Source organism: Hirsutella rhossiliensis, assembly GCF_020360975.1.
Source record: "Hirsutella rhossiliensis strain HR02 chromosome Unknown scaffold00031, whole genome shotgun sequence".
In the NCBI taxonomy this organism is placed as follows: Eukaryota; Fungi; Ascomycota; class Sordariomycetes; order Hypocreales; family Ophiocordycipitaceae; genus Hirsutella; species Hirsutella rhossiliensis.
Window position 1 is genome coordinate 40,638 of NW_025408697.1, and position 15,644 is coordinate 56,281.

General features: G+C 51.0%; 3 protein-coding genes across 3 annotated transcripts; 2 read left to right on the top strand and 1 right to left on the bottom strand.

Annotated features, from left to right (window-relative positions):
* Positions 1–9,347: 9,347 nt before the first annotated feature.
* On the top strand, positions 9,348–10,433 carry HRG_11968 (glycosyl hydrolases family 39 domain-containing protein; the record flags this gene model as incomplete). The annotated part of the gene is made up of 1 exon (XM_044870438.1): positions 9,348–10,433. One exon carries the CDS (start codon positions 9,348–9,350, stop codon positions 10,431–10,433), a length of 1,086 nt encoding a protein of 361 aa, XP_044714475.1.
* Positions 10,434–12,118: 1,685 nt separating this feature from the next.
* On the bottom strand, positions 12,119–14,585 carry HRG_11969 (PIF1-like helicase domain-containing protein; the record flags this gene model as incomplete). The annotated part of the gene is made up of 9 exons (XM_044870439.1): positions 12,119–12,204; positions 12,264–12,420; positions 12,511–12,584; positions 12,653–12,863; positions 12,931–13,029; positions 13,181–13,948; positions 14,033–14,058; positions 14,101–14,400; positions 14,495–14,585. The coding sequence occupies 9 exons, from the start codon at positions 14,583–14,585 to the stop codon at positions 12,119–12,121; spliced, it is 1,812 nt and encodes a 603-aa protein (XP_044714476.1).
* A 390-nt stretch (positions 14,586–14,975) lies between these two features.
* On the top strand, positions 14,976–15,578 carry HRG_11970 (reverse transcriptase (RNA-dependent DNA polymerase) domain-containing protein; the record flags this gene model as incomplete). The annotated part of the gene is made up of 2 exons (XM_044870440.1): positions 14,976–15,092; positions 15,153–15,578. The coding sequence occupies 2 exons, from the start codon at positions 14,976–14,978 to the stop codon at positions 15,576–15,578; spliced, it is 543 nt and encodes a 180-aa protein (XP_044714477.1).
* Positions 15,579–15,644: the final 66 nt, after the last annotated feature.

Consider the following 15,644-nt stretch of genomic DNA (forward strand, 5'->3'; position numbering starts at 1 on the left):
GTTGCAACACATGAGAGGTATGGGGAGGTAAGAAAGAAGGTGAATCTGATGCTGGTAGCATAGATACATGAAGTCAACCGTCTCGTGACTTCCGTGGCCGTCCAATACTAGCAGTCTTCGCTCCGAAGGGTCGGGTGGCTGGGTTCTTGGAATGAACACCTTTTCGAGCCACTCCACCGCAGTTTGGTCCGAAGTCCAGCCGTTCTTTGTCGCAGTGAATTGCCAGTCACTAAAAGTACTGAGATCTTCTGGGAACCACTGTTGCTGGACCGATTTGCCCTTGAAAATGACGAGTGGAGGGAGGAAGGTGCCGGCAGCGGACACGCACTCGATGAACGACGTCCAGACCCGAGAACCAGGCGTCTTCTTTTGTACAGATCGTTTTTCAGCACTGCCAACGACCAGGCCATTCTCCCCAAGTCCTTCCATGATGCCTGCTTCATCCATGTTGTACCTGTTCTCCGGCTTAATAGCCAGAATCTCGGAAGGAAGAAATTGTTGAACCAAGGCCGAATTACCTCGGTAGAAGCGCCGTTGACACGCGCAGAGTCTCTGTGATGGCACTTCTGGGTCCGAACTGCAGGATTTCGTCTTAAAAATGCTTGCATCCAGTGTTTTCCGAGCGGTGTGTGGTCTCCTTTGACGGCGAGCATGCGCTGCGCGAACTGCCTGATCTGCGAGTGAGTGGGAGGAAGGCCCAAGGCGTCCTGAATGAGAATCCATTCGGTAAGTTGCTTTTCCTGTGTCTGAGAAAGCCTCTGAAGAGCAGAAAATGCATCCTTTCTGCATTCGTGACCATGCATGCGATTGTAAAGAGTTGCCCTCAGGACGCCCCAATCGCGAGCAGCCTTCTTGGCGGATCCGCCATTGGCGATTGCCTCAAGGGCGCTGTGAATGTCAGACTCTGTATATTTCATCAGTAGTGGCCTGAGGACACATGCGTCAATTTTTTAGCAGATTGGATGCGTTTCCGCGGTGAAATTTGCTGTTGAAGTTGACGCAGCCGTTTAGGTTGGGCACCCATCTTGGGTGCCCAAAACAGGGGGGTGCCCATTTCTATGTGCAGGGACTTACAGCCCAGCGAATCCTTTTGGCGGAAATGACGCAGCGTACACGGCCAAGGCAACAGCACTGTCAACGAATATGTCTACCGCGTGGATCAACTTTATCAACGAACTAGATCCGAACGGCAAGGAAGACATTGGGCTGCCAAAGAACGAGACATGGCCAAAGTACGACCGAACGGCTGGTGGAGGCGTGGGAGGAACATTGTGTGGGATTTGGACGGCGCATTCGTTGAGATGGATGACTGGCGGGCCGAAGGGATCAACTGGATGATTGAGAACGCCATGACCGTCTTTGGGACGTAATTTATTAAGGCCCAGAAACGATTCATTGCAGTGATCTTGTTGGAACAAAGTGAGGCCTCTAAGTCTCTCTAGGTAATACAGCTCGAAACCAGGTAAGCCTGTAAGGAGGGAGGTTTGTGGTCCACTGAGGGGTCTGGAGGATCTCCTATTCGAACGGGATCCTCCAAGGAGTCCGGTATATCTTTTACTGGCTCAGGGACCTCAAGAGATTGAACTATCGGCCTAATAGCTTGGAAAGCTATTGATCGGGAGATCGAGCTGAATGTGCTGACGTAGATGGCTTACGCGGCCTTCAGTGAGAGGCAAGGAGTGCCTCTTCCTGATAGAATGTATAGTACACCTGAACACGGGATATGAACATAGGGAAGGCACAGAGGATATAAAAGGGGAGGGCTAGACGGATACAGGGCAACCGAAGAAACCAATCAATATATGCACATCACAGACTATCAGATCATATGATACTCGACCTTCGAAAAGTCCCTTTCTCCACTTTTATGTCCACTTTTGCTCTCTCCTTCGCGAGACAATATAGCTTATACTCGTGCCCGCAGTGAAATGAGCCAAAGCGAATCCCCTTAAACTGGGGGCGGGCACGAGTACCTTAAAGCATGTAGCCTTACTCCGTAAAGTTTCTCGAGAGAGAGTAAGTACTAAGTATCTTTGCTTGCAAATTCCCGGACAATGTACCTCGCGATGCTGTCTCAGCTTTTTGAGGCCAACTGCGCACTTAGTTGCCCCCCCCGAAGGGTGGAGCCAATGGGTAATAATGAAATAATTTACTCGCGTAACTCTCGTCCGATGTGCGGAGAGGAGGCAGTCTGCCGATTCAGCTATCATTGCAGGGGGTTAGCTAGTACTAAGGCGGGCATCGGCGGCAGCCTGGCCACGGCGATGGGAATGCCCGCGCCCAAATTTGGTGGCGGGGCCTCTTCCTAATGGGGCGGAAGTCACCGTCGACGTTATGAAATCGTGTCAGATAACCGTTACGCCACCAACAAAAGTGCAGGCCCACACCTAGTGTGGAATAATAGTACCTTATATTTATGACAAATTGGCCGTAGATGTTCCATTTCTCAATTTAGTTGGTTGATGAGTGGATGGACGGCACCGATGGCGGGAAAGAAGTGCCTTGCCTAGACCATGCACTGTGCCTTGCATAGCAATTTCTCAGGTTGTCGAACAACTTGCGTCCTATGGCATTTTTACCAACTTTTGAGCGGTCAAACCAACGGGTAGATAAAGGGCTGCTTTTCGCTTCCAATGATCTTAGCGGCAAGTATCCAACATTCTTGAAGATGTTCTTCTCAAGACTTAATCGTATCAATACGATCGCTAACCTGATGCTTATTGACTTGGCTTGTGCTTCTGGCTCATCTATGATGGCGTCTTTGACGGTGGTCTCTTCTTCAGTGGCTTCTATATCTGCTTCGTTACATGTTGTGCCCTCTTTGAAGTCAACTTCTGTTGGATCCACCTGTGCACTAGGCACCGATCGCGCACGTATAACTAATCGACCGCGCTAGTCACGTGCGAGTAAGAGGTGAGACACAGGGAGGAAGGTCTTTGCACACAGTTTGTATGGGACACGTTTCCCTAGTTACACAAGATATAACCAATTGAACCAGTTCGAATAACCTCACTGCAGTGAAGAGCCTGTCCACACTGATCAGTGTCGCCCGGCAAAGGTGACACAGAACAGCAAGACGGAAGAGAGCTAACCTATCGTCACGCTCTGCAAAGCGAGCTCCTGACGGTAGGATAGTTGCTACAACGCGCGGATTGCTACGAAGACTCTGCATCAGAGCCCACTCTAGTTATCCAACCGTGCCTAAGCTTTGCTGTCATCAGCGACCCTTAGGCGTGCCCTATCGCACATTGATAACCTCATTGACACCCTGTGCCCTGTTTCTCAGCACACAGCCTGTCAATATGTCTGACAATTCATCTGCCGCACTAGCCCCGGCAACAGCCCAGGATACCCCGGCCAACGTGTCTCTCGAAGACAGGCAACTCGTTGAACGGAACCTGACGATCGTGGAGCTCCCTTCACTCCCGATCAGGCATTTCGACGCGGATTTCCTCAACGAACCTATCACCCAGAGCTCCTCCCTTGTCCACCGCAACAGCTTCTTCTTAGGCTGTGTGGCAACATACACGGTGGATAAACGTAACCACGGAATTGCCCTGCTTGGGGATCTGTATAACGACTTCACGGGATGGAGCTATGATGACTTCGAACTAATCAACCCACGCCTTAGATCAAGACTCCGGACGCTTCTCAGAATTAGGGGGATCTATATGGGCAAGGCCAACTCTAGCATCTCTCGAGCTTTATGTGGCCTTCTAACAAGTAACGAACTTCCTGAATGGGATGAGAACGAGTTGCTTGGTCAAGAGGTTGCTGAAAACACCGTGGCATATAAGGTGAAACAGAAGCTGCTCCAAGGAACTGTTAAAGCGGCTATATCGTCACCGGCACCGGTAGTAATCCAGCAGCCAACTATTACCCGACCGGCGGAACCGGAATCCTCTCAGATCATTGAGACCCATCAACCCGCTCAGCAAGAGCCTCAGCATCAATGGCGCGAATCCCTCGGTATCAGCAGACGCTCCCGTACGGACTACCAACTTCCGAGATGCATACACGAGCATTCCACCTGTTCGATTCGAGAACGAGGAAGTTGAGGCCGATCTCACGATTAGATTCATTAAGATATGGGACAAGAAACTAGCCTATACCGGCGAACCATACGATATCTTCGATGACAAGATCCGGAAATTCATGAGCGTGTGCCGTCAAGCAAACATTCCTCCGTCTAAATTCCATGGTGTTTTCCCTTCGATTCTGGCCAAGGAAGCTCAGTCCTTCTTTCTACACGAAATCAGCACTGATTTAACCTTCGCTGAGATGTATCAGAAGATGAAAGAGCACTTTGACACCGAAATCAACCAGAAGATGTATCATACCCACTGGAGCACCTCACCTTCAGCCGACTTCGGGCTGAGATGCCCGGTAAGTCATCTGACGAGGTCCTCCAGGCCCTTCTTACGAAATTGCGGCTCTGTAGGAGAGCACTCGGGATAAGTCTGGCGGCGAAGGTGGCCTGATCGATGCAACGCTCAGGGCGTGCCGTGGTGTGCCTGAATTCCGACTCGCGATATACTCTCCGCACCTACATTTGAGGGATTGGCATCACAGCTTCGATCATCGCTATCTGCCATGCAAGATGAACGATCTGAACAACCCAGTGGCCAATATCCCCAAGACCTGGATAGAGGACATGATCAGCACTTCGTGGATCGCAAATTTCAGCGAAATTCCGGCGGAACAAGAGGTCAATCACAAAGGCGTCAGCCAAATTGGAAGAAGAAATGCTACGTTTGCGGCAAGGAAGGTTGTTTCTCAACGAGACATCCTGAAAACGAGAGAAAGCAGCCAAAGAGAAGTATCTACGAGAGAGGCTTCCACGGTCAATCTCGTTCGTATGCTATGTTCTTGGCTGACTATGAAGGAATCACAGGATCAGGATGACTCGAGCACCGAGGAATCCGATGATTCTGACTCCTCTGACCCTTATGAATCGTTCTACGCTGCTGCGACCTTCTGTCCAACGAAGCTTTCCATCATCGGATCTCTCCAGTAGGCATCAAGTTATTCAACAGTGACGAACCCACACAATTCATACTAGATCGTTACTCTCAAGACTCGTTCCAAGGAATCATGCCGGACACAGGTGCGGCATGCATATCGACGGGAGGAATCGAACAACTGCGTGCTCTCCAACGAGAGATGCCCCCAGTCCAATTCCGTGATGATCGCAAGCCCGAACCAGTTAGATTTGGTGCAGGAAGATTGAAACACCACTTGGCGTGATCACCTTGAACACACCAGTGGGAGAGGTTGATTTTCATATAGTCAACGTGCCAACGCCATTCCTCCTATGCCTAGCTGATATGGATCGGCTCGGCGTATATTTAAATAACGTCACGAACGAGCTCGTTGGCAATGGTGTGAGCGTTCCAGTGATTCGAAGATGGGGTCACGCGTGGTTCTTCTTGCGGAAACAAGAGGCATCAGTGGCATATCTCACGGAGGCTGAATTGCGGCGCCTCCACACGCGTTTTGGTCATCCATCCGTGTATCGGCTGCACAAGCTGCTGAATTCGGCTGGCCATGATGTGGAAATCGAAGCTCTGGAAATGATCAAGAAGTTCTGCCACTACTGTCAGATGAAATCCGACCCGCCACGAAGGTTCAAGTTCAGCTTGAAGGATGATTGTGACTTCAATTACGAAGTCATCGTTGATGTCATGACATTGGGTGGCAGACCAGTCCTCCATGTTGTTGATCAAGCCACTGCCTATCAGGCAGGGAGATTCCTATCCAACATGACGGCCAAGGAAACGTGGCTCGCGTTGAAACAATGTTGGATGGATACATACCTTGGACCACCCGATGTGATCACTCATGACGCAGGCACGAATTTCGCTGCTGCCGAGTTCCAAGCAGAAGCGAAATTGATGGGAATAACGTGTCATCAGGTGCCTGTGGAAGCACATTGGGCTGTTGGGAAGGTTGAGAAGTATCATGTGCCCGTCCGAAGAGCATATGATATATTAAAGGCAGAGCTGAAGGATACCGTGAGCCCTGATCAAGTCCTTCAAATGGCTTTCAAGGCTGTCAACGACACAGCCGGTCCGGATGGCCTCGTTCCAACCCTCCTCGTCTTCGGTGCTCTGCCTCGAATGACGATGGATTCGCCGCCTACACCTTCCGCAATGGCAAGAGCTAAGGCGGTGTGGCGAACGATGTCAGAGCTGAGGAAGATCAACGCCCAGAGGAAGGTTCAGACCGCGTTAAATACGCGTAATGGGCCTGATACAGCGTTGCGCCTGCCCTATCCCTGGCGCTAGGAAGCGAAGTTCGCGTATTTCGCGAGAAGCACGGATGGCAAGGCCCATATAAAGTGCTCGAGGTGACGGATACGGAAATCGCAGTTGACCTGGACAACGGACCAGCGAAATTTCGCAGTACATGCGTCCAACCGTACTATCGTCACCCGGAATCGCTCCTTCCTCAGTTGCAACCCGACCCTAGCCCTAGCCGCACAGACCCATCAACACAACAATCACTCCTTCCTCAACACAATCCGATCAACAACATCCTCTTCAAAACCCTCTTCCCTTCCACCCACAACTCAACAACCTCTTCCTCTTCCTACCACAGAAGACCAACCCAAACCTTTCGAATACCCTGAGCCAAAGAGGCCGCGCAGGCGTGGCCGACCTAGGAAGGATGCTGCACAAAATGGCACATCAGAATCCACTATTGTTTGCTCACCCGTTCAATTTATCGTTCATCATGAAGCTAATGCGTTTCTTGTTCGAAAAGAAATGGAACATCTCGGCCTAGCCAAGCGGCTACGAGCTGAAGGAAAGATCACAAGCACCGGTTTCCCATTTGAAGCTTCCGACACACTCGAGCTCACGAACCTCCTCGCCGCTGGGGTCATTGTACCCGAAGAATTCGATGCGAATAAACATGGTGGATATCGTGTCTTCAAATCACGAATGGTCAGAGAGGTTAAGGGAAGAAATACTGCAACGCCATACGAGAAATCACGCCTCGTTGTGCAAGGATACAATGATGATGGGAAACGTGGGATCCTCACACAAGCCCCTACCATCAGCCGGCCCGCACAACGCGTGGCCTTGGCCTTAGCACCGTTTCTCTGCACACGGGATATGTTCATCATGATCAGAGACATCACGATGGCATACACACAATCCCAGACCAAGCTGGCCCGTGTCATCCTTGCAGCCCTTCCTCAAGAACTCAAAAGAAGATATCCAGAGGGAACAATCCTGCGAATCGTGAAGCCGCTATATGGCATCGCAGAGGCAGGAGCCCACTGGTTCAACACATATCACGACCATCACTGCCGCAAGCTTAATATGGAAACCTCTTCGTTTGACCCGTGCCTTCTGATCACGGCAAACAACATCGCCGACAAGGACCTGTTTGGCATCGCGGCCTTGCAAACGGATGACACATTCATTGTTGGCACAGATGCATTTCTCAAGATCGAGGAGAAAGAACTCTGCTTTAAGGCCAAGCCAAAAGAGATTCTCCAAGAAGGTTCCATCTGCGACTTTAACGGCAGCCGCCTGACCATACAAAATGGCTGTGTCATCGTCAGGCAGAAGGGCCAAGCCCAAAACCTCGAGGAGATCAATCTTCAGGCATCAAGTAGGCATCAGGATTATGCTGCTCAACGCGCCCGGGGCATATATCGCTTCGATTTGCCAACCCGAAGCAACATACGATTGTTCCGTTGCGGCACAAGCCCAAGAGCCCGTTAATACCGACTTCAAGGCTTTGAACAAGCGGATTGAATGGCAGATCAACAATCCCGACCGTGGCCTATGTTACATACCCATCGATCTCGAGAGCGCGAAGATCTTTGTGTTCACCGATGGATCATTCGCCAACAATAAGGATTTAAGCTCTCAAATCGGCTTTGTGATTATCATCGCCAATGAGACCGCGCAATCAACCGATTCATTTTCCATCCGCGGAAACATTCTTCATTGAGCTCAACTAAATGCAAGCGCGTTACTCGAAGCGTTCTTGCATCAGAGATCTATGGATTGACATCGGGCTTCGATCTCGCATTTGTGATCAAGCAAACGGTCAATACGATCGCACAACGCCTTGATCTGAAGCAAATCCCGCTCGTCATTTGCACAGATTCATATAGCCTCTATGAGTGCCTCGTCAAACTTGGCACCACAACAGAGAAGCGACTCATGATAGATATCATGGCGCTGAGGCAGGCATATGAATCAAGGGATATTGCGGAAATCCGTTGGGTCAACGGCGCAGATAACCCTGCCGATGCTATGACGAAGGCATCACTAAACAGCGCCCTCACGCAGTTTATTAGCGACAATCAGCTAAACGTGGGTGGAAGGATTCGTTCATCGCAATAACACAACAATTCTCGACGAGATTTAATCGGTTTTTCGTTCCTTCTTCTGCTTTACCGTCGTTCTTTATTCCATTCACATTAACGAGGAGATCCTCGTGTCCATATTCCAACGTGGGACCGATGGAATCAGCTAGCGCATCCGGCGCTCGAAATGCGGCCCATGATGGCGTGTGGCAGAACACACCCAGTGTGGGGGAGGGAGAGCTACAGTCAGAGCACACTATCCAACATAGTGATGCATCGTGGTAGGAGTTTGTTGGTGTTCTTGTTCGTGTTTTTCCTATCTCATCTTAATTCGCTGTGTTTGGTGTGTTTTGGTGGATTGATTAGTGCGCGATCATCGATTTAGAAAGAGGTTCCAGTGTTGGATCCACCTGTGCACTAGGCACCGATCGCGCACGTATAACTAATCGACCGCGCTAGTCACGTGCGAGTAAGAGGTGAGACACAGGGAGGAAGGTCTTTGCACACAGTTTGTATGGGACACGTTTCCCTAGTTACACAAGATATAACCAATTGAACCAGTTCGAATAACCTCACTGCAGTGAAGAGCCTGTCCACAACTTCGTCAATATTTTCCGGTGTCCCTCCAGCCAATACTATTCTCCCCGCCGAAAGTTCGACCGGGACCCAGGCTTCCAACGTTACCGACAGCGTCTACATTGAATGGAATGAACCGTGGGCGGAGTCGAGATCTACTCTGACGCTACTATTTGTGGTGAATTCCGAACTGCTATCTAATAGCAGTATTCACGATAAAGCCTTCGAGTCGCTGCAGTCCTTGAGCTCGGACTATGTCAGATTTCTTGCTTGGTATCCCTATCCAAAAATATCAGTCCCCGCGCTTGAACCCCCGAACATTACCGAATCAACCTGCACGACAAGTTGGAACTTTACCTACGCAGACCAGTTACTGGGTGACTTTTTACGGAGCACACCTGGCAAAATCCACAGTGTTGGCTTCAGCACTACACCAGCCTGGATGTGGATCAGTGGGCAGAACAAGTATCCTTCCGACGTCAACGAGATTGATTTTCGCTATAACCAAGGAACTCAACTTCGCGACCCAAGCATGACGGAAATCGCTGATTACTATCGGCGCATTGTCAATTGGTACGTCAACGGTGGATTTACCGACGAATGCGGCACCTACCATTATTCTGGTCATCACTGGCCTATCGAGCTATGGGAAGTTCTAAACGAACCGGAACTGGAGCATCAATTTACGCCAGAACTGTACAACAAATTTTACGATGCCATAACTGCGGCAATTCGTGAAGTTGCGCCCAAGATTCAATTTGTTGGGGGTGGGCTGATCAATAAGACCATCGACTGGGTGGAGACCTTCATGGACTCGAGCAAGCACACCCCTGGAACAGAGCTCGGCTGGCTCAGCTACCACCATTACGGCTGGCCGGACCCCAACGTAACCGATGAGCAGGAGCAAGCAACATCGAGCTTCCAGCAGATGGACGATTTCATCCTTCAGGTCCAGAAAATTAACCAGGTTCGAGCGAGATTGAATCCGGGAATGCGCATTGGGTTCGGCGAGATCGGCACCATTCTCCAAAAAGCAGGCATACATATCACTCCTGGATACGTCATTTCAGATGAGTATTGGGTGTGGAGTGCAAGCGTGTTTGCCTATGTCTTTGCAAAGACGTCGGGGTTGGATATCGACGCCATCGCGCAAAGTCAGCTTGATGGATACCCTGGCCAGTTCGAATCAGTATCCATGGTTGACTACCGGACGGCCGAGCCCAATGCACGATATAGGGTTCTTGAAATGCTGCAGAAGAACTTTCAAGCGGGGATAAGCTTCACGACTTCAGCAGACGAAAAGGCTTACCACGCTCAAGCTTATCGAACTGTTGACGGCCAAAGAAAGCTGCTCTTGATCAACAAAACGGCCCAGAACCACACACTTACCATATCCAGTTTCAACCAGGGGCAGGCACAGATTTGCGACGTGAGCTCGGGTTCGAATCCTCATAGAACGGAAATCGTTCAAGGTGACGAGATCACGCTTACACCTTTTGCAACCGTGATCCTCATTCCCAGTTGCTAAAGGCACGGCCTCTCAAATTTGTAAAGTAGGGATTTTAGCGTCATGAAAGCGAAAAGGCCCGTCCGGCAATGTCGCTTGTGCACCATGTGCAGGGATTTGTTACCACGGGTCAAACAATCAGATCTCTCAACCTTGTTCCGATTCTCGCGAAGGAGAGAGCAAAAGTGGGCATAAACGTGGATAAAGGGACTTTTTGAAGGTCGAGTATCATACGATCAGATATTGTGTTGATCGCTCTCCCCGGTTGCCTCCTTCCCGTCCAAACAGCCCCTTTTATATCCTCCGAGCTTCTCCCAAGTTGATATCCCGTTTTCAGGTATAGTATACATTCTATCAGGAAGAGGGCACTTCTTGCCACTTACCGAAGGCCACGTAAGTCATCTACGTCAGCAACATCAGCTCCATCTCCCCGATCGAATAGCTCTTCTAGCTATGAGATCGATAGTTCAGTCTCTTGAGGTCCCTGAGCCAGTAATAGCTATGCCGGACTCCTCAAAGGGTCCCGTTCGAATAGGAGATCCTCCGGATCCTCAGTGGTCCAGGAAGAAGAAATAACAGTCTGCAGACTTCCTTCTTACCTGGTTTCAAGCTGTATTACCTAGAGAGACCTAGAGACCTCAACTCGTTCGGACCTTCTTCTCGACACCGATGAACCCTCACCTGTGTTCCTGCAACGATCCGTCGACAAGGATATATCAGATAGCCTCTAATAAGCCGCTTAACGACTGCGCAAATATAATTACTTCCTTGACAGAAATAAAAATCTCTTTGTAATTTGACTGGCAGTCGGCCAGTCGTATGGTCTCCTCGTCACTATCACAGGTACTTATCCGTCTTCAATCGAGAACAAGCGAACCAGCTTCCTCCGCACCGCCCAGGCTGCGACCACAAGATCCAGTTAGAAAAGGGTTCCGATGGCAAGGAGAAAGAGCCGCCGCGGGGACCGTTGTACGGCATGTCACGAGAGGAGCTCACCAAGACCAAGCCGGGTTGACCGCATTCCGAGTTCCGCCGCCGACCGCGGACTCGATCCCGTTTATCGCGCCGCCGGAGAGCGACGGTTTGCGGTGCAACGATTCCACTTGCGGTTTCGTCATCCACACAGTACGCGGCATGCAAAGAGCATTGCAGGAATAAACACGGGTGGACAAACCAGCAGAAAAGGGGTGGAGACGCAGCCAGTCAGCCGTCATGGATTCGAAAGAGTTGGGAGAGATTATATAGTAAAAATGGTGTCAACTATATGTGACTCTTATCTTTAGAGTTTGTCTTCGCAAGGCCTCACAAACAGCACAGTGCACGTGCTCGTCATATTGAATGATTCGAATTTTATGTACTAACTATCTGTTTACGCGTGGAAATAGACTTTGGCTTCATGTCAACAAAGTCCATGTGATGCATTTTGCATATGGATGAGATGAAGTGGGATGGTTTTCCCTCCAACTAAGCTAAAATACTTCGAACACCCGTTAAGTTGCCAAGGCAAGGGGCTTAACGGCTGAATATCCAGCCCGAAGGGTGAACATCGTATACCTGCAATTCAACTTTCCTAGGGGGGGACCCCCTAGAACCCCCCTTTCGCCTGCAGCGGCCATCCAGCTTTTTAAACCGCTCCTTGACTGGCCCAATCTAACTATATACCCTATATCAACCTCCCCTTCCTGTAGCTTATAGGAAGACGTCGTTTAGTCAAGGTAGAGTGGTGGATACGGTGCATCGCTCAGCTGTTGACCCTGACGCCGTTGTTGGTCAGCGAGGCGCATCTTCATCCCTGCTTTAGCCTTTGTAGTTAGCCGTAAACGCAGCACGTAGGGAGACAGGCTTATAAACCTTCCGTCGGCGTGTGGTTATAGAGGCTCTGACGATCGAAAGGCGCCTCAAGGAGTAAGCCTTGCAGCGACGTAACCCGTGACACAGCAACATAGCTAATACCGGCCTGGAAGTCGCGTGTAGCGAGATCAGTAACTATTTGCTCCTTCGTTAGGCTCTGGCATTTGTGAACAGTGATGGCAAATGCCACCATCAGGGAAACTGCGCGAGCGCAGGTCTCGTTGCCCATAAGGAAATCACGCCTGACTGGGAGGATGGGTGAGATTTTCATGCCCTCGTTAGTTGTTAGATATGGCGGTCCGTCGTAGCTATCAAAGTCCACTATAATAACGGCCGGGGATCTTCCAATGGTTCGGCGCCTGGGTTCCAGGCGATATCGTATACAGTACCCTGGGCGCCGTTAACTAGGCCAGCTGGCTGCCATAGGTTAGTAGTGAGCATTACCCTGGCGCCCTTAGCAACAGGGAACTTGTTAGATAGATTGCCAGCATTGTGGCTTGGTGCCTGCCCCGCGCCCTTGCCCTGATTCTTTGCCTCCACCTGTATTGCCGGGGCGTTGAGATGCACCATATGCTCGTAATTGTATTCGTTGACCCGGGCCTGGTAGAATACACCGCAAAGCGGCCCTGAAGCTGTCAACATCGCTCTGCGTTAGCCTGGACTGTACCCGACTGCTAAGGAGGTTCCAGGACGGTATGGATAACTTGACTTCACGCAGTTCCTGCAACGCCCGACGGAACTGAGCCTGATCATCACCAGCCTGGCGCTGTACCGTGGTCAGGAAGACGGTGCGGTCAAATAACCGGTAGGCCACCTGCCCTCTCCTTTCCAACGAAGACAGGCTGGTGCTAGTCGAATACAGGCTTCTGCCGGACTGGTGGTAACTGGAAGAAATCGCCCACAAGCAAGACGCTCACACCACCAAAGAACTCGAGGCTACGCTGTGGTAAGGCCTGTCGCAGACGGGAATCGATCCGCGCGAGCTGCTCAATCCCCAGCATGCTCTTTTCATCGATAACGAGGTATTTGACGTGCCGTAGGCGGGACTGAAGGGCGGCTGCGTCGGCTGGGGGAAGGTCGGTAAAAGCACCACCTACTGGGAGGCGTAGCAATGAATGAATGGTGCTGCCCTGTATCTGGTTACTCGCAACGCCTGTTGGCGCTACGCGGCAAATAGGGCTAGGATTCGGTAGAGCGGCCGCCTGAAGATGGGAGGAAAGCACCTTGATAAGGAACGACTTGCCGGTGCCACCACCACCATCAACGTGGAGAAGGATTTGGGTGGGATTTCGCGCCTGGAAGTGGCCCATGAATGTGTCGTACACGAGCCGTTGTTGCGTATTCAGCGTATTACGCCAGTGAGGGCCAAGGACCTCCACATCGTTGGCCATGGGGTGGCTAGCGATAAGGTCCTTCCAGTAGCCATCTCGAAGTTCCGGATATGTACCCACATGCCGTGTCCAGTCGTAATGGACGTCGATATCGCGGCGGCCAAGAAGGTCAAGATCTTCCTGGGTAAGGGTGGTCAGGTAAAGGGCAGCGAGGCGAATCCAGTCTTCGTCATCAAATTCTTCCCCCACAGGCAGAGCCTCATATTGATCATCTTGAGGCTGTAATCGAGCCTCTTTTGGCTGGCCGTAATGGTCATCACCATGATTGTGATGCTGCCAACAATAGGAGAAGGCCTGAACGTGGGAACTAAAAGCCTGGCCGTCGAAAGTGAGGAGCTCATCAAGCCGGCGATGTGGGTGATTTAATGTCAGCTTTACACGGCAATAATCTGGCCATTGCTGGCCTTCTGGAGCAGCCTGATAGCGAGGAAAGTAAACCAACACACGGGGCCTGCCGTTGACGTTACCTGGCCGCCATTGCTTCCATGCGGAAGGGTCTCTAGAGCGGAAATTCCAGTGTTTGAGGAAGGAAACGTAGGTCAGGTCCTTCAGGGCTTCCGGGCGCTGACTGTACTTTTCGTAGACGTTGGGGGCCTCGTCAACCTCATCGCCGTCAATGCGTAGGGAGCGGGAATGTCTGTCAGGATGACGGCAGTCAATGTATAGGCATATTCGTGAGCCCTCCTGTAACGGCAGGCCGAGGAGTAAGTGGCTAACCTCCTGCTTCGAGTAATCCCGTTCAGCAACTAGCTGATCCAGGAGCTTTGACGTGAAAGAAATCAGGGGTTGTGGTCCTGACCCGGGGCATCAGCGCCTTCCCAATCTGGGCAAAAGACTCGCTCTTCTTTTCTGACTTGGAGCAGTATTTGGCTGCGTAATCGATCACCTGCTGGAGGCTCGTGCAGGAGAGACATCTGTATTGGCTAGCCATGCAACGGTAAGCAAGCGGTTGTAGTGGTTAATCTGGCCATCGTTCCTCTCACCCCTAAAGCTCCAGTGCTTGGAGTGAGGCAACTTGTCAAGGAGGCTAGTAGGCGCTGTCCGTGAGGAAATCCAAATCGGCACTCTACCTGCTTGGTATGCTTATTGGGCTGCATACAGTAGTTGTTGCAGCGGTGGCGTTGCACGCGGTTGACTACCATCGATAGGAACTGAACGGTAAGGGGCTGCTCCAATAGATTGCTGATCAGGATTCCCTTCCCAGGAGCCTGTATTCGCTGAGGTGCAAAGCTCGGATCTGCGTCCGTGGCGACCTGCAGGACGAGGACGACGGACGGGAGACATATGCAGCCACCCTTGCAGCAAAACCTTCAGAATCGTGATGGCAATCGCAGCCCGATTCGGTCTTGACGTTAGACAATTCGACGTTGGTAACGCCTTCCTGTACAGCGACCTAAAGAAGGACCATCCCGTCTACGTCCGGCTCCCGCAAGGCTTTGTAGAACTTGGTTTCTTGAAACCTGGAGAAGGCTCAACCATGATCGCGGAACTTGACAAGGCCTTGTATGGTCTTCGAGAGTCTCCACTGCTCTGGTACAATGAGATCTCCCAGGCCCTCAAGGAGGCAGGGATTGACCGTACGGATGAAGAACCTTGTGTGTTTACCAACGGCAAAATCCTGGCTCTTGTCTATGTCGACGACATCTTGATTCTCAACCCACGGCAAGAGAAGAAGGCGGTAAACGACCTGGTCCAGCATCTCCAATCCAAATACGATCTGCGCGAAGAAGAATTTAAGTGGTATCTTGGCATCAGAGTTGTAAGGGATCGACCAAACAGGAAGATCTACCTCTGCCAAGACGCGTACGTCGAGAAAATTGCGCGAAAGTTCAAGCTCAGCGACTTGAAACCCGAGTACCATCAATCCCCATCGCGACGATCCCGCTCGTCAAGTACAACGGGCAGGCTACCAAGGAAGAGATAAAGGCGTATCAGGAACGAGTTGGATCCTTGATGTATATCGCGGCCATGACCAGACCCGATATAGCAC